The following is a 22,906-nucleotide window of genomic DNA, read 5'->3' as shown; positions in this document are numbered from 1 at the left end:
CCTAGAAAAAAACTGGCAATGTAGCAGTGCTGAAATAATATCTTTCCCATCACTCCTTTGTGTTTAAATAGAATGTTGTCTGCCTTCCAGTATGTCTAATGAAAGAACAGATAATTTACACAATGCCATGTCCTGTAATGTAGTACCTGTTGTAGGCAAGGCCTCCCATCACTGCTATAAAATCATAGAAATTTTGCCAGGTGTCCAAAGAACACATTTTAATAATTCCTTTTATTAATTATACTGAGTTGTGTTGCTAGGCCATTAAAGCTTTCCTTCAGTATTAAAACACAAAAGGCTTTGTGATGACAGTTAAAAGTAGGTGGGCGGCTGAAAAGAGGAATTTATTGGTGTCTTGTCTATGAAACAACACTTAACTTTTGCTATGCTTCTCTACTTGCTATGTACTTGAAAACAAAGACTGGAGTGGATTGAAGTGTTGTCCTAACTCTCTGTATTATGTGTATATAGGTTTAAGAAAATCTACGAAGAAGCGCAGCGAATCACCACCTGCAGAGCTCCCCAGTTTGCGGCGGAGCACACGGCAAAAGACCACGGGCTCCTGTGCTAGCACCAGGTAAATCTTATGTTCAGGTTTATGAGCTATGAATGACTTTTACTGCAGTTGATCCAATAAAGCTTGCACCTTCTGTTGATGGAAAAGGGCTTCAAATTGCTATTGTAAAAAGTGGCTATGATTCAAATACCCACTGGGTCACAGATTTATACCAATATAGAAGTATGTGTGGAGTTTGGCATCCTTCTACATGATGCTACTGACCTCCAATTACTGAGCAGGGAAGGACTACAATATAGTAGGCTAGCTCAGCAAATTGGTGATAAATGTACCATTGTGTCCTCTGAGTCAGAGATGGGGGAAGGCTATTTAAGTGGGACACACTTCAAGGTCTCTTCCTTACTTTTTAAAGAAATCATTGGTATGCAGCTGTTTCTGGCGGACACTTTGCTTTGAGGAAGAATAAAGCTTACAAGCTGTAAGTCACTGTTTTTTGTTTATTTTTCAGAAGGTTTTTTTATCAGAAAGGCAGGTGATCATAAAAACTTGCTAGCCAAGCCAGGGTAATAGTAAACTACAATTTTATTATATTTTATTTATTTTTATATATACTTTACGTTGTAGTTATGTTCCTGAAAAATGTGACTTCAGGCGAAACGATGTTAAGCAAATCCAATTTCCCCATAAGAATTAATGTAAATAGGGTTGGGGGAGGGGGTGTTAGGTTACAGGGAAATTTGTTTTTCACCACACACAAAGCTATATAATTATATAGATATATACACAGTAGACGTTTTAAACAAACAATTTAATACTGTTCACAGCTATGATGATTGTGAAGCTTGGTTGAGGTGGTGAAGTTAGAGGGTGGAATATTTCCCAGGGAATGCCTTGCTGCTAAATTAGTGGTTCTCAAACTTTGTACTGGTGACCCCTTTCACACAGCAAGCCTCTGAGTGCAAACCCCTCCCCCCATAAATAAAAAATAGTTTTTTATATATTTAACACCATTATAAATGCTGGAGGCAAAGCAGGCTTTGGGGTGGAGGCTGACACCTTGCAACCCCCCCCCCCCATGTAATAACCTCATGACTTCCTGAGGGGTCCGGACCCCCCAGTTTGAGAACCACTGTGCTAAAATATGAACTATCACTTGTCTGAGCCCTCAAGCGTTAATGTAGTCTCTCACTCTACAAGACAGAAGGAATGGAGGGGAGGGGAGATTGCAAAGCAGACAGAGACAGACACACACCTTGGTTGTCGGGGGAAAGAGAAATGCACACTGCCCCTTTAAGTAAGCTGACCCACTCTTAAATGCATTGTCTTTTTAAGTGGATCAGGAAGTTTGAGACAGCAGCTGCTGCCCCAGGCTCGCTCTGTCTGTCTCTGTGTCCCTACCCTGCTCTATATGGAGAAGAGGTAAGCAGAGTGTAGGAGCAGGGGGAAGGGGACACCCTGACATTAGCCCCCCTCCCTTCTCCCCGCACAGTGAGCGGGAGGCTCGGGAGTAGCTCCAAGGCAGAGGGGGGAGGGACATAGGAGCAGCACATGGCAGTGGGGGGATGGACTGCTGCAATTGCTAGCCTGCTGGGTGGCTGCAGCCACCTAGGGAACATAAGGGAGCAGGGACCTAATGGGGGGAGCTCTTAGGGGGGCTGCCAGTCTACCTTGGTTCCAAGCCTCCACCAGCTAGCTGCAACAGGCTGCTCTTCCTGCAAGCAATGAACACAGCAGGCGGCTGCCAAATGACATTAGAAGAAAGCATTGCACAGCTTTAAACGAGCATGTTCCCTAATTGATCAGCAACGTAACAATGAAACAACATTAACCAGGACGACTTTAAGTGAGGAGTTACTGTATATTTTTTGGCAACTGCAAATCACAGTTTGATTTCCTTTTAGGAGGAAAGGATCCTCTGTTTGTCCAAAAGAAGCTCTTGTTAATTATGCAAAATGCAACTTGAGTTAAAAAAATGTCACCATGTTTAACACTGTTCAGTCACTAAATATTCAGTTTAATAGATTTTTTTTAATATACTGTGCAACTGCAAGCCAAAAAAAATCTGATCCAAGGTTCAGGCACTAACATCTGCTCAATAAACTTGGGTCTGTAAAGTCTTGGGAGTCTCTCTCGGAAGTATCTCAGATACGTACAAGAAGCGAGGTGGGTTTTTTTATTTGTTTGTTTTTTATTATTGTGCTAGTTTATGGTTTTACTAACAGCCATGTAGATGACTGCATATCTATATCACAAACTTTGGTTGGTGCAAGTTACATTGGCATAAAACTGTTGATCTTAGTATATCACTTGGCTCCTTGCATTATTACTGTGTACTGACCAAGAGTGCTTGTGTCAATGCACTGTGCAGTGCACCATAGATAGGTATTCCAGCATGCAACTTGCCATCATCCAGCACTCTGTCTTTTGGGAAATTTTGGCAATGCATGTGTCATGTTTTTGGGGTGCAGTTCAGACCAGCGAGGTTGCTACTTCCTCCCCTTAGCCCTGGGTGCCTTAAATGCTCTGCTGCTCCAGCTCCCTGTCTGGCTACTCCCAGCCAGCATACAAATGAGCACTGAGTGTCTGATGCCAGCAGCCTGCTTGTTATGCCATAGCTAGGGCCCTTCCAATTTCACAGTCCATTTTGTTCAATTACACGATCATAGGAATTAAACTTATTTTTTAATGATTTCAGCTATTTAAATCTGAAATTTAATGCATTTGCAATTGTAGGGGTCCTGATCCAAAAAGGTGTGTGTGTGTGTGGGGAGAGGGAGGGTTGCAAGGTTATTGCTGGGAGTGTTGTGATCCTGCTACCCTTACTTCTGTGCTGCTGCTGGCAGCAGTGCTGCCTTCAGAGGTGGGCAGCTGGAAAGTGTATGCTGGTTGGGAGCCCAGCTCTAAAGGCAATGTACTGCCAGCAGCAGCTCAGAAGTAAGGATGGCATGGTATGTTATTGCTACCCTTACTACTTCACTGCTGCCTGCAGAGCTTGCCCTCAGTAAGCAACTGCTGCTCTCTGGCTACCCAGCTCTGAAGGCAGCACAAAAGTAAGGGAGGCAATACTGCGACCCCTCTGCAACTTCCTTTTGGGTCAGGGCCCACAGTTTGAGAAATACTGGTCTCCCCCATGAAATCCCTATAGTATAGGGTAAAAGCACACAAGATCAGATTTCACAGGAGACCAGATTTCATGGTCTGTGATGCAGTTTTCATGGCTGTGAATTTTGTAGGGCCATAGCCATACTCCAGTCTCCTTCAGCCTTGGCTACTACTAGCCAAGTGACGCCCCCTTACCCCCCCACGCACATACCCCAAGGCCTGAATTTCCCCCCCAAACTCTCTGTCCTGAAATGTCCAGCTCTGTCCTGGTATATTCAGAGGAGTAATAAGGTTCATTACTCCTTTAAAGAGACAAAAGTACTGCTCATTACTTAAACTGGAGTTAACAATCACTTCAACTCACACGCAGCACTAGGTTGGATTAGATTAAAAGTAAAACAAGTTTATTAACAACAAGAGGTTTTAAGTGAGTTCAAGTACAAGGGATAAAGACAAAAGTAGCTACAAGCAATTAAAAGTAAAAGCCATTTTCTAGTAGCTAAGACAACAAGCTACTAGAAAGTGGTAGGTTCAAGGTAGGTTTTTTTCACTGTTCTTTCTAGCCAGGGCTGACTTTCTCTGTTAGGAACTTCTACAGAAATACAAGGTGCTGGTTTCCCTTTTCTTCGTAGTTGAAAGATCTTTGCCTAAGCAGGTTTCTCATCTATGTTCAGTTCACAGAGACTTCAGCCCCCTTGGTTTGAGGGTTCCATCTTTCTCTGCTTGTAAGAGCTCTTGCCCCTTGTATTTGTCCAGTGATAGATGCCAAGATGACTTCTTCTCTCTCCTTACAGCTTTCCAAACTCACTGTTTAGTCCTCAGGATGACCTCACTCTATTATTCCCTGTCTGTGGACCCCTGCCCTGCTCATTCATATGTAAATAGTGACCATTGTTTGTGTTCATACCTTGCTTGCTTCCACTGGAGAAGACAGACAGCTGCCTTCTCTCCTATGTGTGCAAGAACCTATTTCTCCCTTTGTTTTGGTCACTGACTTTAAAACATATCAGGTGTTCACAATTCCTCAATGTTAATTTTTTTTACTATTTTATATTAATTACCAGTGTCCTTAACTTTCATAAAAGACCTTACTTAAACAGTTTTTTATAATTACGTATCATTTGAGGGTCAGACTCTCACAACAGGCTCTCTCCCCCCCACACACACTTGTTAGGTTGAGGGCTTTGTTTATCTTTTATGCAAGTGTACCTTCTTTGTTTCTACATGACAGCCAGGCTGGTCAGACAAAACAAATACACATTCCTTTGTCTAATGCAGACTGTGTTGCTTGCCAAACACATTTTCAGAACATAATTTTAGTACATATTCATAACTTTGTACACTATGTATACACACATTCTGCAAGAATATTAATGATGAGTGAATTATTAGTTTTCCAATGATAGCTTGCATGATCCTTTTTAGATGCAGATTATGACAAGTGTGTTAGATGTAGTGTGTGTGTCAGGATTGATGACTTGCTGACACAGTAGTGAACATGATGGAGAAGTGAATCGAGCAGGGGGTAAGTTCCCATCATGCAATTTTCTTTTCATTATGTCATCCATAATCCAATAATTTGTGCCTTTTTATTAAAAAACAAACAAACCACGCAGCACTTCTGTCCACCATCTCTGAGAGAAGCATGGAGTCCACACAGCACTGTGCTATTGTCATGAATGTGGCAAACACAGGGCAAACAATCCTCCAGTGTTTGCATAGCTGCAGGAAGAACCGCAGCAGCAGAGGACATGGCCATTTTATGGTGGACAGATGGCTGTGAGGCAGACATAGCAAAATCCAATTAAAAGTGGTGGTTGGTGGTGATCACGGAGCAGCTTCAGATGGCGGTGCACTGCTTCTGGGGCCCAGAAGCAATCACTGACTGGTGAGATTGCATCATAATGCATGCTTGGGATGACAAGCAGTGGATGCAAAACTTTTGGATATGAAAGACCACATTCTTGGAGCTGTAGGCCAAGCTTGCACCAGCTTTCCAGTGCAGGGACACCAAAATGAGAGTTGTGCTGACAATGTGAGTCGCTATCTCTTTGTAGAAGCTTGCAATTCCAGATTGTTACCAGTCAGTGAAAAATCATTTTGGAGTTGGAAAATCCATAGTGGGGCTGTTGTCATGCAAGTATCCAGGGACATTTAATAGTCTCCTCCTACACGGAACTGTGACTCTTGGTAATGTGCAGGACATAGTGGATGGATCTGCAGTAGTGGGGTTCCCAAACTGCAGAGGGGTGATAGCACCTACATCCACATTTTGTGGCAAGGTGGGCTGCTGCCAGAGTATCTCAACAGAAAGGGCTACTTGTCTATGGTTTATGCAGCATTGGTGGATCACCAGGGACGCTTCACCGACATCCATGTTGGCTGGTCAGGAAGGTGCATGATCCTCTCATCTTTAAGAACATGGGCATAATCTGCAACAAGGGAGATGTAGGTTCAATATTAGGAAAAACTTTCTAACTGTAACGGTAGTTAAACTATGAATAGGCTTCCGAGGGAGGCTGTGAAATCCCCATCCTTGGAGGCTTTTAAAAAGAGAAGCTGAACAAACCTGTCAGGTATGGTCTAGGTCTGCTCGGTCCTGCCACAGTGCAAGGGACTGAACTTGATGACTTCTTGACATCCCTTCTAGCCCTACATTTCTGTGATTCTATCGCTGTTTGTTGATAAAGCTGCAAGCAAGGACTTTTCCTCACCGGTGGATTACTGTTGCCAGTAGTGATCCTGGGGAACCTAGCCTACCCCTTGCTCTCTTGTCTGACGAAACCATACACTGGCCACCTTGACAACACCAAAGAAAGATTCAACTACTATCTCAGCAGGTAAAGAAAGACAGTTGAATATGCTTTTGGTAGATTGAAGGAATGCTGGTAGTGTTTAATCACAAGATAGGATTTCAGGGAGCAAAATATCCCAGTGATTATAGTTGTGGGTATGGGTGTGTGTGTGTGTGTGTGTATATATGTGTGTGTGTGTGTATATATATAGTGGCCTGTTGTGTGCTTCATAAAAAACAGATGAAGAGGAAAGCTGTTGCTAGGGTCAAGGGAAGAGGTGGAGTCACTGTCTGCTCATTTAGAACGAAATGCAAGCGCCATTGGAGTTCCATGTGGAGCTATGTGGCTGAGGAAGGCCTTGAAAGAGCACTTTAAAAGTCAGTCATAGTAAACAATCCACCACACCATGTTACTATTTGGCCCTGAAGTTTTGGGGGCTCTTTAGGATTGTGAAGTGCTTATTGTACACTTGTAGATGAAACACTGCCTGTTAATGCACCTGTTAATTTTGCAATGCTTGCTAAACACCTATAACTACATGTTTGTGACTGATCTTATAAGTTCTGTCACCTTACACAATAACAAGTAATGGGCACTTTCAGTAGCACTAGGCATTCTGCTGCATATGTTGTGAAATAATAAAGACTCATTATTTTACCAGAAATATCTTCTTATTTCAGACCAAAACCAGAGCAAAAATGTGGAATTAAACACCTACAATAAACTTTTGGAAACAAATCTATGGAACAGAATTTAAAAAGGGAAAGAACGTGCATGTTCATTTTGGGTACACGTACTGACCTGAGAGCTCCACGGTTGCTATATAAGTGGAAGCTGTGGTTCTCCTTACAGTTCTGTGACATGGAGTGGTGGGAGTAAGGATGCAGTCCCTGAGGCCATATGCATTGTTGGGGGAGTATAGGGAGGTGCTAAAATGGATTTCTTCATTGACTGCAAAGGGAGGTGAGCCTGAGATTGTTGAATTTGAAGGTCAATGAGAGTCTGCATGTTTGTTTGCTGCTGAGGAAGCCCCATTATGTCCTAATGGATCTCACTCTTGACTCCTGGGCCTTTCTTGCTGTACACTCTTTCCCTCTCCATACTGTCTATAATAGTCATCCTTCATGCCCTCTGTTTGCAGTCTAATGCAGCACCAACTTTTCAGAATCTCACTGAATATATCCTCACATGTTCTCCTTCCTTCTCCTTATGGTCAGGCATTCTGCAGTTGTGAAGTGGGGACTCCTCAAGGCCATAACAGCAGCAGCCATAGATAAAAACAGGAAGATATATTGTATGTATAGTCACAACAGGATGTAAGTGTTTAAGTTGCAGAACTCCCTTCCCTCGGTCCTGTAATGTTTTTAAACAAGACATGCTTGTTGACACTTGAGTCTTGGAGTGCCTGTGCACACCACCACTCTCCACCCCCAGCCATGGAGAGTATGGCCCAGAAAGGGTGTTGGGGTGCGGGTGGAGAGGCAGGGAGGAATGAGGAGAGTTGCTTGATTGCATGAAAAATAAAGGCCCTGGTTTCCGTAGGTATGAGTGCAGGGCAACAGCACTGAGCGCTGGCAGTATTTTCCACGGGCATTGCTGATTTTTGCTGATCTCTCACTCTTTGTGGGTAAGACAGGCAGAGAGGAAAGCTTGTGCTGCTGGCTTCTTTGGCTGCAGTGGAGTCTGCCAAAGTCATCACCAACTGGTGTGGGAAAATGTCCTACCACGGAGGAAGAAATAAAACCGCTATCCCTAAAAACCTGTGGGAAAAGATTGCAGAATACCTCCCATGAAAATTTCATTAAAATCTCTCAGGAGGATTCAAGAGACGTACTTTTTTATGTAAACTGCTCTCCATGGCCATCCTGACTGACTCTACAGGGGAATGAAAAGCAGATAACTATCTCTGGTTGTGATATCATTGTCTTTTCTAGTATGAGTACATTTTGGTCGGGTGCCATCTGTACATTTAAGTATGGTAGTGGGAACACACTTACCAGAGACTCACCCATATTTAGCTGCTGGAACTGATTAGAGAGCACTGGAGCTTCACACAGATCCTGGCTTGTGGCATAGCTGGACCTCCCTGTTGCAGGTCTCCTGTTGTTGTCATCCTCACTATGGCAGTGGTCTGTGTTTGGGGCTCCTCCAAGGTACCTAGGAAGTTCTGTGGGGTACTAGTGGGGTCTTCATCAGTATGGTATGCAGCTTGCTGGTAAAGTGGCAGGTCTTCAGCTTGGCACCAGATCAACTGTTAGCCTTTCTGGCCTTCTGGATACCTCCTGAAGTCACTTTACTTTCACACAGTACTTCTACTGATTCCTGTCTTACTCCTTTCCCTGCATCCTCTGTGCCATCTGCTCGTAGATGTCCACGTTTCTATAGGTGGTCCATAGTTATTCTTGCATAGCCTATTCTCCCCACAGGACCAAGAGATCCAAAGCTTCTGTCCAAGCAGGAGTACGTCTGGAGCATATAGGCAGCATGGTTGTTTTGGGCAGTTGCACGCAAGGGAGAGCTGCCAGGTATGCTCACCAAGCTGGGCAATTAGGAAAAGGCATTTCAAAAATACATGACATTTTTAAAGGTGTGGGGTGGCTTCTGTGGCCCCTTGGCAGTTGAGATCACAATTGTGACTAGAGCATCAGTGTCCACCATTGTGGAACAGCTGCTGGAGGACTGTTAGGTCTTGTGGTATCTGCTTGCTCTGTGTTGACCACAATAGGTTTACCATGGCTCAACACTGTTTGAGGAGGTGGTGTTACTGCATTGCCATAAGGGGCACTTATGTTGGCAGCAGGGAAATGAGTATAGACACATGCGCCACTAGGTCAATGCTAGGTGACCTGAACGGACCTAATTTTATAGCGTAGACCAGGCCTGAGTCAATGAACATCAGATTTGTGCAAGATAAGAAATCAAGTACTCAGATATAATAGACTTGGATCCTGGGATAGCTGCTGGTATCACATAGCGAATAAAAACACCATTAAGATTTTTGGAACGTTGGGGTAAAAATCCAAACTAGTTAGCTTTAATTTAGAGGGTGCAGCAATAGAGGCTGTTTGTTTGTCATGCAATCGAAACTTAAATAAAATACTTTCTGGTATTGTGGACTGCATCAACTACAATTTTGAGCTAGCTGTTCTTGATTGCCGGTTATCCAGCAGTAAAATTTTACTGTGTTTTTAAGAGATTCAAACTTTAAAAGTCCCGTTAAGATGGTGACAGTTGCGAGCTGTTGATCACTTTGAGGCAAGTTAGTTATTTTAAAGGTATCCACCATGTAAGCCAGAGTATTCGAAATACATAAGTCTCATTTAGCTGTAACCAGAAAGTTATGCTGGAAAATGCAGAAATGAGTAAATCCTGGTCCTTATGTCAAACTTATCATTGAGGATGGAAAAGGTGAAGGGGAGGGGGAAGCATTTTAAGTCTGTAGGCAAAGCTATAGAATAATCAGATCTATATAATTGAAGCTGCCATTGTACGTACAAATGCCAGATTAGCTTCTGTAGCTTGGCCAATGGTCTCATGATATCAATATTTGACTCCCCACAGTGGCCCATTGTGGCAGGATACTCGTAGTTCATCTGTTAGTCAATTTCACACAGGTATTGAGGAGGACAGGCTGCCTTTTGTCAAAGGTTGCTGCTAAAATTACACTTAAACACCATCAAATCTGTAACAAATGACCATATGTATTTTAACAGCTTTTAACCACCAGGCCACTTGCTTTACCGTGAGTTGCTTTTAGTCAGAGACTTATTCTCATTCTCCTGCAACACTATAGTGGGGTCAGCAAAATCCACCCCTGATTTCACACAGATAACAAGTGAATGATGCAAATATAGATGCTATTTAGCCTGTATCCTCAACATTACATTAAAACCTGCTGTTACAGACATGTCTGCAGATTAGCAATAGTTGAAGTTCTATATCTGGAATTTAAGCCTCCAAGCAAGTAACTAGGGAAATGTCAAAAGTTTTTCATATCTGTGGTGAAATTTCAAGTGTAGCTACAAAAACAATGTCTAATCTACATTTTAAAGTGCTTTAGGTGAAAAAAAAAAAAACAAGTTTGTTAAATTGGATTTGATAACTTTATTGATCAGCAGCCATTTTTCTAACACTTCAGGAAAAACTCTGAAGTGTGATACTACTCAGAAAAATTATGAATTTGACATTATCTTGTTCAATGTTTTTCTGAATTCAGACAAACACCTTGACCCCATTACAACTACCAGTGCAACAAACTACTCTTGCCTCTGAAAGTATGAATTTCTGACTCCTACCCTTCCCCATTTTAAAAAAGAACTTGAAACAATCAGCAAAGCCAGTTGAACTTTTTTCTTAAGGGAAAAAAAAACAAAAAACGGAAAATGGTGGCATAATCTAATACATAAGGATGCTGTCATGGATGCTCTGGAACAGCTTTGAATCAAAACCAGGCAGGGCCCTCTTCAGTATGACAACCCCTCAGCACACTTGTACTAGGCTAAGCTGCCTTGTCTTCAGTGCCTCCTGGGACCAAACTCTGAGCTGTCAGCATCCTTGTTCCATGCCATGAGCTCCCTGCAGTGAGACCACCTGAATAGGACACGTTATACTTCTCCTCCCCCCACAAAGGGGGACTCCCAAATTCCTCAGTCAGCAGTGACTCTCAGCCCACCTTGTAAAACAAAAGGGTGTATTGTCTGAACACAGTGTAGAAAAAATCGTTGTTAGCACAGAAACCAGAAAACTATAGCTAAGTCTATCTTGGTCAGACCCAGAGCCCTGGTTCTCCCCCAGGGAGTCCTAAAACTAGAGAGAGCTGCCTGCTTCCGGCAATCCACCCTATATTATACCCACTTGCTTCATCTCTCTTTTGTTGTCTTTCCCTAGCAAAACAGGTCACTTGGCCTCCACCTCAACTTTTTATTCTCCAACTTGTTGCAGCTGGCTGGCTTCTTGCAGAGGATGGGCTCCCTGGTCATCAGTTACTAAGTCAGAGATGGGCAAACTATGGCCCGGGGGCCACATCCGGCCCTCCAGATGTCTTAATCCATCCTTCAAGCTCCCGCTGGGAAGTGAGGTCTGAGGCTTGCCCCCTCTGGTGCTCAAGCTGGGGAGTGGGATTGGGCTCTTGCCTCATTTCGCACAGCTCCAGGAAGCAGCAGCATGTCCCCCCTCCAGCTTCTACATGTAAGGGCAACCAGGGGGTTCTGCATGCTGCCCCCACCCCAAGCGCTGCACCCGCAGCTTCCATTGGTGGGAACCACAGCCCATGGGAGCTGCAGAGGTAGTGCCTGCAGATAGGGCAGCTGGCAGATCCACCTGGTTGTGCCTCTGCATAGGAACCAGAGGTGGGACATGCTACTGTTTTTGGAAGCTGCTTGAGGAAAGCACTGCCCAGAGCCTGCCCCTCTGGCCTCCTTCTATGCCCCCCTCCTGGCTTCCAAACTCCTTGGTCCCAGCCCATAGCGTTCCCAACCTGTCATTCCCAGCCCCACCCGAGAGCCAGCACTCCTAGCTGGAGCCCTCACGCACCCCAACCCCCAATTTTGTGAGCATTCATGGCCCACCATACAATTTCCATACCCAGATGTGGGCCTCAAGCCAAAAAGTTTGCCCACCCCTATGCTAAGTTATGAAGTGTCCGGCCACTGTCGGGGCCCCGGCAGCCAGGTGACATTCACACCTGGTCCTCCTGAGTCTCTACAAATATTAAAGCACCTTTCCATTTACCTAGGTAAACATGCAGCACACAGTACTCATGCAAAAATATTAGGAAAATTTCCACTTAGTCACAGATGCGCACTCAATTGTCTGAACGTAAATGTTAGTGTGGTCAGTTATTCAGCATCAGTTTCAAAATATGATCAAGATTCAAGTATTCACCTGTTCTATCTATAGCATTTTTCATTAGTATGTGTAAATGTGGATACCAAGAATGTAAAATGGATGCAATTGCTTTCAGGTCCACTTTGGGGGGGGAAAAAAGCTGAAGAATGTTCCGAGGAATAACTATGACTCTCAACGTTCCTTTATAATCCTCCATACTGGTTCTTGTTTTTGAGTGGTCTTTTGTTAGGTAAGAAACTTGTGTCCATTTAATTGGTAATACCTGGAACTTTACACATTATACTTGCCTTTCTAGTCGGCGAGGCTCTGGCCTGGGCAAAAGAGGAGCAGCTGAAGCTCGCCGACAGGAAAAAATGGCTGATCCTGATAACAACCAGGATGGAATTAATTCTTCAGCTGCACGTACAGATGAGGCTCCACAAGGAGCAGCAGGTAAGAATAAACACAAACTTTACAACACACGTTGTCTAGTGCTCTGTAAAACATTGATGTAAATCTTAGCGTATCGGGCTTCATAATTTATTTATTTTCAAATAAATGAAGGGCGAAAGGCATAAACGAATTCTTAATGTCGCTTCTGGATGCTGACTGAGGAAGGGATAACAACTGTCTTGAAACTCAGGTGTTTAGTTATAGTTGTGTTCAGAGGCCTTTTGCTTATGTGACGTAACTCGGAACTCTTCTCCAAACTACTGTGCTAGTAATGTTACTGTTTATCTACCCTATAGAAACAAACATAAGTTAGTGTGCTAGTTGACAAGCTGCTATTAGAATCTGTATCTAACCAGCCAATACTACTTAAGTCTGTCCTTTTTATAGTAAAGATCTTTTGGTTACCTTGTGATGCTCAGTTGTGAAAGTATTTTTGTACCTTTTTGATATTACCCTACATATTCTAGCTTTATAATACTTATAGAAAAATGTAATTTTCCTAATAGTCTTGGCAAGTATCTAAATTATTGGCCTTTCTGCACTGATTATGCTGGGTTAGGAAAAACTGTTCACGAAGTTAGTGATATCCTAACACTGAAGAGTACCTTATTCCCCAAACAATCTCTGAAATAATTGCAGAATAACTTACTGTTGAGTATAAGCAACCAGCCCTAATTCAGCACATCAGTTTATTTCAATTCGCCAACAATTATGTTGGCTTTTAGAAAAAATCTTTAAAATGTTCAGGCTTGAAAATAAGGCATTGATTTGCTTCAGTGCAGTGTAACAAGTTGGGTTACTTAAACTGAATTCACAGACTTTATGCATGTATATCTGAAAGTTAAAATACCTGTTTCAGAAGTACAGTCAAGTTTTCTGTGCAAGTTATGATGGAGAAACCCTAGAACGTGTGTAGGTGTTGTCACTATTAATTTTTTGTAAGAATATCGCTTAAATGAATCAAAGTTAAATACAGAGTATCTTAGAAGCCTAGTCCAATTGCTACTGAAGTCAGTAGGGGTTTAGTTATTGATTTTAAATAGAAGCAGCATTGTGTCCATTTTGAAATAAATCTTAGGTCAGTGTTACTCTAAAATATTTTCTTTCTTTAGCATCTAGTTCTGTTGCGGGGGCTGTAGGCATGACAACTTCTGGAGAAAGTGAGTCAGATGATTCTGAGATGGGAAGACTACAAGGTAAAACTCTTTTTACTAGGCTAATATGATGGGTTGATACTATATATATGTACATGGTGTTAGAAAAACATTTATTCTGATATTTTTCTCTCTGCTGATACTCATTCAAAAAACCTATTTCATCTCCTTCCTCCCTTCCCCCACCGCTGGTGAACATACTGCTTTGCCTACTATAATTACACATAATGTAGTGGGGAAAAATTGTGTTACAGTAGACACTCAAGAATTTGGCAGTACTAGAGCAGATTGAACTTTGAGTGTCTTAACTCATATGGTACTACATGAGTTCTTTTTGCACTGGTTACTGATTTCCCAATCCATTAAACATACTCCACTTGTCTAAATACTTTTTAGATGAAACAGAACACTTAATATGGAAAACAGTTTGTAAGCTTGTTTATTCCTCAAATCTGAAAAGATGCCAATAATAGCTTTAGTTTATAAAACACTAGTGCAAGTTTAGTTAGGCCTACCACTCTTTTATGCAACTGCTCTTAGATAATGATGGAGTCATTTGCTTCTTCGACACCCACCTGTATTCCCAGGTTTTGAACAAATAAAATCTAGTTGTGCTAAAAATTATGCTTGCTTGATGCATGGGCTGCACAGAAATGCATGTCATTTCAGAAACTGATAACTTGGACAAAATTCTGCATTTAACTTGCCTGTCTTCTGTAAACACTTCAACAGTCTTCTACTGCATTGGTGCAAGGAATTGTGGTGATCGCTTCCTCTGCAAAAATAGATTTGGGGCAAAATTCTGGTTCCTTTATTCTTAAATGCTGGAAGAGTGGGGGAAAAGAGCAATTGTTTGCTTGCTAACAGTGCCTCCAACATTGGTCAAATAATATTGATTAATTGCTGATCAGTGCTACAAATGGGTAGTTAGCTAACTTCAGATTTGCTGCAGTGAAAATGAGAAACCCCCCCCCCCATCTGAAGTCAACTGTCCAGACAAGAAAAACAGGATGACTTAATATAAAATTAACAGATGTTCTGCCGCTTCCAAAAGTTTAGACTCTAGCAAGCGAGCTCCCCTAACAGTTCACAACTCCATTTGCCATGCTTTTCTCTCCAGTCAGTAACATCTATTCCACTTCTCCTGTACAACTCTTGTTCTGCCCAATTGCCTTGTTTTTGCCATTGCACTTTAACTTTTTTACAATAGTTTTCATTCAGACTGAAACTAGAACCTACTATTTCTAGTATCAAAAAACATATAGATGTTTATGTTCATGTAAATACTTCAGAGAAACTGACAACTCCAAAATTCCTCCTGGCTCTTTAAAAAACACAAAACAAAAAGATGACTGTCTTTTCACAGCCTTGATTCATATTTGACTTAAAGCCACACTTGAGTAAAGGGCAACCTTTTGGAGGACAAGTAGTTCACTTGTCTTTATTGGTGTTAGGAGAAATCCAGTTAGTGTCGTCATCTTTTTCTTTTTTTCCCCTGTGTTAAATCTTCAAAACTCTAACTTTATAAGTTCATGAAACTGAGTTACTTGGAAACTTTTTATGAAATGTTTAATATCCCGTGTTTTGCTTTTAGCTCTGTTAGAGGCTAGGGGTCTTCCTCCTCACCTATTTGGCCCTCTTGGTCCTCGGATGTCACAGCTTTTCCACAGGACAATTGGAAGTGGTGCTAGTAAGTAAACTATATCTTGTCTGACTTAATTCTGTCAGCAGCTTTGAGACTGGTTAAACTTGGCTACTAGTAAATCTAATGTTGTCTATGTAAGGATTTAAATACAACTAATTTTTACGATTAAATCTAGTGAATAACGTTAGATAGTGTAAGGAACTCCAGCACACTAAAACTTAAGTTTCTTTCCTTCCTTCCTCCATAGTTGTAGAACATTGGCTACAAGCGTTTAACTTTTTTCTTTTTAAGAAGTGAAGTTTTGGCTTAACTTCCTTTTTTTTTTTTTTAAAGTACCATCTTGTTTTTCAGGGTTTAGTTTGATTTATATATACTTCTTTAACAAGAAGAAACTATTAATTGAATTGAGACAAGGATTACTTTTATTTTTACGATTTTTGAATAGCTATACTCAAGACTAGGTATTGAAAACTGTTGTGATCATGGCATCCCTAGTGCACAATGATCAGATGAGCTTGAAATCATTTTAGAGGGACAAGTGTTTGAGCACCTCTTTGAAACACAGGTAAGTGCTGTCAGCAGGGACTACTAAGGACCAAATCCTATCCTCTTCTTACCTCCACTTCAGCATACCTACAATGCAGCAGGCTGGGATGCTTACCTAGCAGTCAAAAGAACTAGGAGGCAACCCAGTTACCAGGCCTGCCAGCACATCACACCAACAAGGGGATGTTGTCTGCCATCTAGTTCTTATGCTGTAGTATATGTTCGCTATCCCAGTAGTATGTGCTGCTTACTTCCTAAAGAAGAAGTGATATTTACCACCCACCGCTGTAGCCATCCTGTCTTATGCTAGGCAGATTGTTTTGGTATTTTAGCGCAGTTGCTCCCATATGCTCACTTCAGCTGCCTGGCAAGGGAAGCTAAGAGCAGAATTTGACCCCCTTTTTTTTTTTTAAGAAAAAAAAAGGTGAAATCACAGAACACCTAGAAAGCAAACTTTCTGCTTGGTAAGATGAGTGATCAGAGCTTTTAATTACCCTAAATATTTACAAGTTATAACAGATCTTTACTTTCCTAGGTTCTAAAGCCCAACAGCTTCTTCAGGGGCTCCAAGCCACTGATGAAAGTCAGCAACTACAGGCGGTAATTGAGATGTGTCAGTTGTTGGTCATGGGGAATGAAGAAACATTAGGTGGATTTCCAGTCAAGAGTGTTGTACCAGCTTTGGTAAGGATCACATTTGTTACTATATTTCACATAGAAATATATTATTTAAACAATATAGCAAAAGGATTCAACAGTAAAGTAGAAGTACTCTTGAAACTTCTAAATTTAAGAGGTATTTGGTAGTGTCTGGCTCATCTGGATTTAGAAATAGCATTAAAAGCTTATGATATCAACAAAATATTTTCACTTTCAACAATTTAATCAGATGGTAGTTTAGTTAACAAACTACTAAACCCCTCTCTTCAATTTTAGGTCCCATAGCTTCCACACTTCAATGCTAAATAGTAAAAGGGAAAAAAATCATATAGGTTATCTTGTACTCCTACACATTTCTTTGGTAGCTGTGAGGCTCCTAATTGGAGTGTGAGGTGGCTGGAGAGAGAGAGGGCATTGTGCCCTTAAAGCAGGGTTGGATGAGGGGCAATGACTTTATGTAGTCAGTGTGATGAGTACCCTTTCTAGACTGGCTCATGGGAGTATTTGGTACATAGAAACTTGGTAACTTTCCATGTATGGGTTGCATTGCAGAGGACTAGGAAGATACTTTGAATAAGGTAAGCACACCCCACCCTCAATACCCAATCATAAATACATACACTTTGACAGGCCACTGCAGGAGTCTTCCTGGGTTCTAACATGTAGCAGGGTACACACAGACACGTCTGTGTAAATGGATAGCTTTTCATTTACATATTAGTACCCAGGAAGACTGCTGTGGTGCTCTATCAAGGTATGTGTATGTATATGGGGTTTGCTTACCCTTTTTCATCTGGGGTGTGGCTGTGCCTCCCTCTCCATGCAACACGTGACTCAAAAGCAAAATGTCTCCTTTTGAGGTTTACTATTCTAATGCTTGTTATACGCACTTTGACTTCCATAGATTCCTCAGTAGTCTACTAATACATCTTCTTCCCATATATGAGTGGTAACAGTCCTTCCATCCCTCAGTTGCAGGGGTTCTCTACAGCATTTTGACTAGGATCTGTGAACAGTCCTTCCAGAAGTCCTTGATAGTTGCTTGCAATCTTAGGCCTTCTTACACAGGCACACTCAAGTCTCTCTTTCTCTCCTGGAAGAGCCTAGTGACCACAATTGTTCTCCTTCAGGACTCCCAGTAGTACATTCCATGCTGTCCTCCAAATCTACAGTAGCAATTCCTATAAGCTATAAAAGTCAAGCCCTCAGTGTATCAGCAGGTGATCCTTGTGGACTTAAAGTCCCATATTCCCTGGCATTAAATGGATTGTGGACCTATAACAGGTGTTAAGCTGCACCATGCTTTGTTATAGCGTGACTGCCATCTGCTATGATAGCACATGGGAATTCCAGTAAAACTGGGTCTTATTGCACTAGGCATTGTATAGACAAGTAACAAAGGCTATCCTTGCCCTAGAGAACTTTACAGTCTGGGTATCAAGACAGGCTGCAAGAAGTGGACACATGAGTGGAAGTTGGATCGAGATGGATACGGTACCAATAAAATTATTTTAGAATGAAAGTAGAAGTCGCAGCTGCTTGTTCTCTTAACCAGAGCCAGAGAGGAGTGACTTCTCATACTGCTCACAAGAGGCAGAGTTCACAGAACTTTAAAAGTGGACAAGCTAGCAGCTTTATGAATTTTGATGGCATCTTTCCTATGCATGTAGGTGACATGGGAGAAAACAAAAGTGCTTGAGAGAGAATTTCTTTCATAAACTTCTATTTCAGGTGTTTATCAGAGACTTAGTCACTCCTGAAATAATCTATTTTTAAAGACATGGTCCAGAAGCAAAGTGTGTGTAGAAATCTGAATCATGAAGATAAAAGGGCTGTGCATGCATGTGTGTGCATGCACAGAACAAAAAGTGGTATTTCTAAAAACCATGAACATTCTTTATATTGACTACATTGCATGGTCAGTGGGCTTTGTACATTTGGGTGAGGGGGGGACGGGACACGACATCTAAAGCCAATAACCTGTAATGTGCAATAGCAATCAAAAGCAGCTTCAGCCATATGAGCAGAAATATGTTTACTGTGTATTTTAAAGTTCTGTAGCATTCTCTGCTGTAGACAGTGTATTTCTCCATTTAAATTGGTTTTTGGACTCCTGTAACAGTTTTCATTAAATGCTATAGTAGCTGTTGTGACTGCTTCAAAAAGATCCAGTATCTTGAGTTAAACTGAACTAAAATAACTGGCTTTCAAAAACTTGTAGAATGTAAGAAAAATAATATCCTTGTGGTAACTTGTACCAAATTAGCAAATGAGTAATCAGTTCTGATTTTTTTTCTTTATAGATAACATTGCTGCAGATGGAGCACAACTTTGATATTGTGAGTGACATAAGATATGAGCTATTTTTTTCCTGCAAACTTAAGTTTTTTCCATTGTCTAATTAATTTTTTTCTTTTTTTAATAGATGAACCATGCCTGTCGAGCCTTAACCTACATGATGGAAGCACTTCCCAGATCATCTGCTGTAGTGGTAGATGCAATTCCTGTCTTTTTGGAAAAGGTAGCAATAGTCATGTCCCTAAATAATTAAAATTAGTACACAAAACTTAAGGACAAGTGCTAACCTCTGAGTAATCCCCATAACTCTCCATCCACCCAAAAAAGTGTATTCTTCTTACTATAACATCATAATTAATCTAAAATGCATCAGAAGAAAGAAACTAGTCTTAAGTGTTGTAAATCAGTGCCTGGTTTACAGGAAACTCAAAATTACATTTCCAACTGACACAAGGAAATATCGATATATTTTTTTAATTTGAATTCTGATTAAATCAGTTCACCATGACCTCCTTTTATGCTTAGACATGAGCAAGCAGGTGTACAGTAAGATATCTTCTAGAGAGCTCCTTGATTTACAGGTCTGTCTTGTAGGTTTGCTAACTGAATGGAAAAGGGTGGTGGCTCAATCTTGGTTTTTGGGTTTCAGAAAGACTCTTAGTTTTGGACTACAGCCTGCTGGTGGCTTTTGTTTTATGGGTGTGGCTAGAAGTTTGGATGGCTTCATTTCAAATACATGCAAGCAACTTGCTGGTAATTGGTCACCTACTGTGCTTCTAGCAAAAGGCATGCAGAGAGGGAAGTTAAGTTATACTTGAGAAGCCTACATTAAATTACTCCTGGGAAATTCTGCAGGACTACTTGTCCACAGAACCTCGCCCCAACAGAATGCCCGTGCTTCACTGCAAAAGGAAGCTGTGTGGGGTGAGAGAGGGAGAATAGGACTGTGTGTGCAATTCTGGGGGGATATCCTCCCCCCAAACAGAGGCAAAGCATAGGGAGCACATGGGGATACTTGCCACTGGCGCCCCCCTGCCCCCATTTCTGCAAGTGCAGAGCTGCCCAGCTGAAGGAGGCTACATCTCAGTTCCACTGACTGCAGCTGAATGCCGCTTCCTGGATCCTAGTGCCAGTTGTGCTCCCCTTCTGTGTGCTGGGAGCCTTACTACTTTCTGTGCAACACTGAGTGCCTGTGGTGGGGCTGGGTAAGAGGCTGTGGAATGTGGGAGTAAGGGGAGAGGGGTGGGGGATGAGGTGAGGAAGAAAAGGGGATAGAGTAATCGGGGCGGGGAGTGCATGTGGCATCCCCTCAGCAGCAGCTGGGGCTTCCCTGTTAAGCAGGCTCATCAAACCCTCACCCTGACCCTGACAAGCCTGACTCCTGCCCCATTGAGCCCCAGCCAGCGGCACCAGGACACCCCCTCCCCCCAGCCAGGCTCCCATCTCCCCAGAACCCTCCTCTCACTGAGCCCTGCGCACCCGGACACCCCCACCTTGCTGAGTCCCAACCACATTCACCTGGATCCCATGCAGAGTCCAATTGCCTCTGCATCTGGAATCCCACAATGAGCTCGTGTGCATCCAGATCTCCCGCTGAGCCACCTGCACCCAGATTGCCCAACACAGAAACTTTTCACCCCACACTTGGATTCCCTGACACTAAGCCCCTCCACACTTGGATCCTGTTGGGCTGAGCCTACCCACCCCCACCTGGTGTGCCTGGCCAGGCATGCTGGAAGAATTTTTATAGTAGGGATGCTGAGAGCCATCGAAACAAATTGTAAACCCTGTATATAATGGAAACACTATAATGTATAGTGCAGCACTCCCTGCACCTCTAGTTCCAGCACCTATGCGCCTGGCTCAGAGGGACAGCCCCAGGGTGATTCAGGGGCAGGCCCAGCCCTTGTACTGTGTCAGGGTTGGGTGCAGCCTCACTGGCGAGTCCCTGTACTGGTGGAAGTGGGGGCTTTGGAGTGATTTCCTACCTCAATGCAACCAGTGCCCTGTGCTCTCCACTGACATGCTGGCTTCACATTTATTTATTGATGAATACATTTTGGGTTGCAGCTTTGTTTGTGTCATGATGACTTTGCACACTTTGGACTCCGTAGCATGCAAGTCTTAAGTGAAACAATAACCTTTGTTGGTTAAAATTAATCACCTTGATGGCTCGATCCATAGGTCCTCATATAGATTGTGCCAATCATAATATGTCTTCTATTCTTCTCTTATCCTGGCCTTCCTTCTCCATGTGAGGCCATGCATTTTTCACGATAAATTTTTCCTATCTCTTTGGAGGTCAGCTGAATGGTTATTTTGGTTTCCGTGGATACCACTCGGTAGTTGCTGCAGTCCATCGATTGTCAGTAAGCCTAGCTATATCCCTGACCCCTTGCATTTTACTGTACCTGCTTTCAACAACGTCCTGCACTCCATTCTGCTGTCTGATCACTTCGTTGGGCACTCAGTCATGGATTGAAATCTCCAGAATTCTTCTTTCCGTCCTCCTCTCCATGACACAGTTGTTGCTCCTCTATCTTTGTCTGCACCCATGTTTCGCTCGCGTACAACATTGCTGGCAGTCCTGTTGAAGAGGTTGATGCGTGTTGCCTTGTTGGTTTTTCCTTGGAGGATGTCCTGGATAGAATTGAATGCGTGCGCCAACCAACTTTCTTTGTTCACAAGAGTTCACCTTCCTGATTGTGACACATGTTAATTTCTTGGCTCAAATAAGCATATAGTTAAAATTCTTCTGTTTATTCCTCCTTGACTATTATTTGGGCCTTTCGGCAAGGCATCAGACCACATAAATTTCATTTTAGAGCGGTTCATTTTTAGTCCGAATTGGCTGCTTTTTGTGTCGAGTTCTCGCAGCATTTTCTGTCGTTTGATAGCGTTTTCAGCAATCAACATGATATCATCCGTAGTGTAGTCAGTTTCCTTCGTTTAGTAGTTCGATGTAGTTGTGTCAATGCCCTGCTCTGCAAGGTCTTTCAGCATGGCACTGATCGCTAGGCTGTCAAACTCTTTCTCCTAGTCGATGAGGGCAATGCATACAGGGAACTTTTATTCTCTTGAGCGCTCCAATCGCTGGTTTATAGTGAAGATGTGGTCCATTCTGCTGAAATTCCTTCGAAAACCTGGCTGCTCTTTTGGCTGCTGTCTGTCCAGACTGAGTCACGTTGTTGTTGTTTGTTGTTTTGGGGAACACTTTGTAGACATGGGAGCAGGCATATTGGACAATAGTTCTTTAGATCTTCATGATTGCCCTTCTTGTAAGCAAAATGTGTTGGACTCCTTCCAACTAAATGGTATTTTCTGTATTTCCAAGTAAGTGCTAAACTTCTGAGCAGGGGTTTCCCAGAGTTATTGTCCTCCAGCTCTGATCATTTTGGTTGTCAGTCAGTTTTTTTCCAGAGCTTTCCTTCCTTCGGTAAACTGCATGTCAAACATTGCTGACTAGGACCCAGTGTGTTCCAAGACCAACACTACAACAGACCAACAAGCACGTACTCCCGGTTAAAATTAATAACTAGAGGAAATAAGGTTGCAAGGCATATGTGTGAGGGTATGCACTTAAGTGTTAGGTGGTTGTTTAGTGGATTTCTTAACAATATTGGTTTCATTACAACATCCAACATTTTTCTCCAGTTCTCAAATGCTTTAAAAGCAGTTTTGCCATAGAACGGGTTTTAGAGCCCATTTGCTTTAGGAAAGCCCCTAAAATCAAACCTGAGTTTCTGAAGTCTCTTTGGGGGAAATAAAGTATTATGAAACTACTTGTGACTTGAGTGTTGTTTCTCTAATTCAATGCGGAAATGTAAATATATCTTCAAATGCTAAATATGTACTATATTACCTACAATTTGTACTACAAAGAAACACTTCAGTTACATTAGAACAGGCG

The 22,906-nt window shown here is 42.3% G+C and overlaps 1 protein-coding gene across 11 annotated transcripts in view; it reads left to right on the top strand.

The window, feature by feature from the left end:
- Positions 1 to 22,906, top strand: part of TRIP12 (thyroid hormone receptor interactor 12) — a 183,188-nt gene that overhangs the window by 82,727 nt on the left and 77,555 nt on the right. For all 11 annotated transcript variants that reach the window (XM_050965781.1, XM_050965780.1, XM_050965779.1 and 8 more), the window contains 7 exons: positions 472 to 577; positions 12,557 to 12,693; positions 13,806 to 13,889; positions 15,442 to 15,537; positions 16,574 to 16,722; positions 19,002 to 19,037; positions 19,124 to 19,219. In XM_050965781.1, coding sequence (XP_050821738.1) covers positions 472 to 577; positions 12,557 to 12,693; positions 13,806 to 13,889; positions 15,442 to 15,537; positions 16,574 to 16,722; positions 19,002 to 19,037; positions 19,124 to 19,219 — 704 coding nt within the window. The remainder of the gene's footprint in view (positions 1 to 471; positions 578 to 12,556; positions 12,694 to 13,805; positions 13,890 to 15,441; positions 15,538 to 16,573; positions 16,723 to 19,001; positions 19,038 to 19,123; positions 19,220 to 22,906) is intronic.

This window comes from Gopherus flavomarginatus, chromosome 8, assembly GCF_025201925.1.
Source record: "Gopherus flavomarginatus isolate rGopFla2 chromosome 8, rGopFla2.mat.asm, whole genome shotgun sequence".
Classification (NCBI taxonomy): domain Eukaryota; kingdom Metazoa; phylum Chordata; order Testudines; family Testudinidae; genus Gopherus; species Gopherus flavomarginatus.
This window is presented reverse-complemented; position numbering and strand designations above follow the sequence as displayed.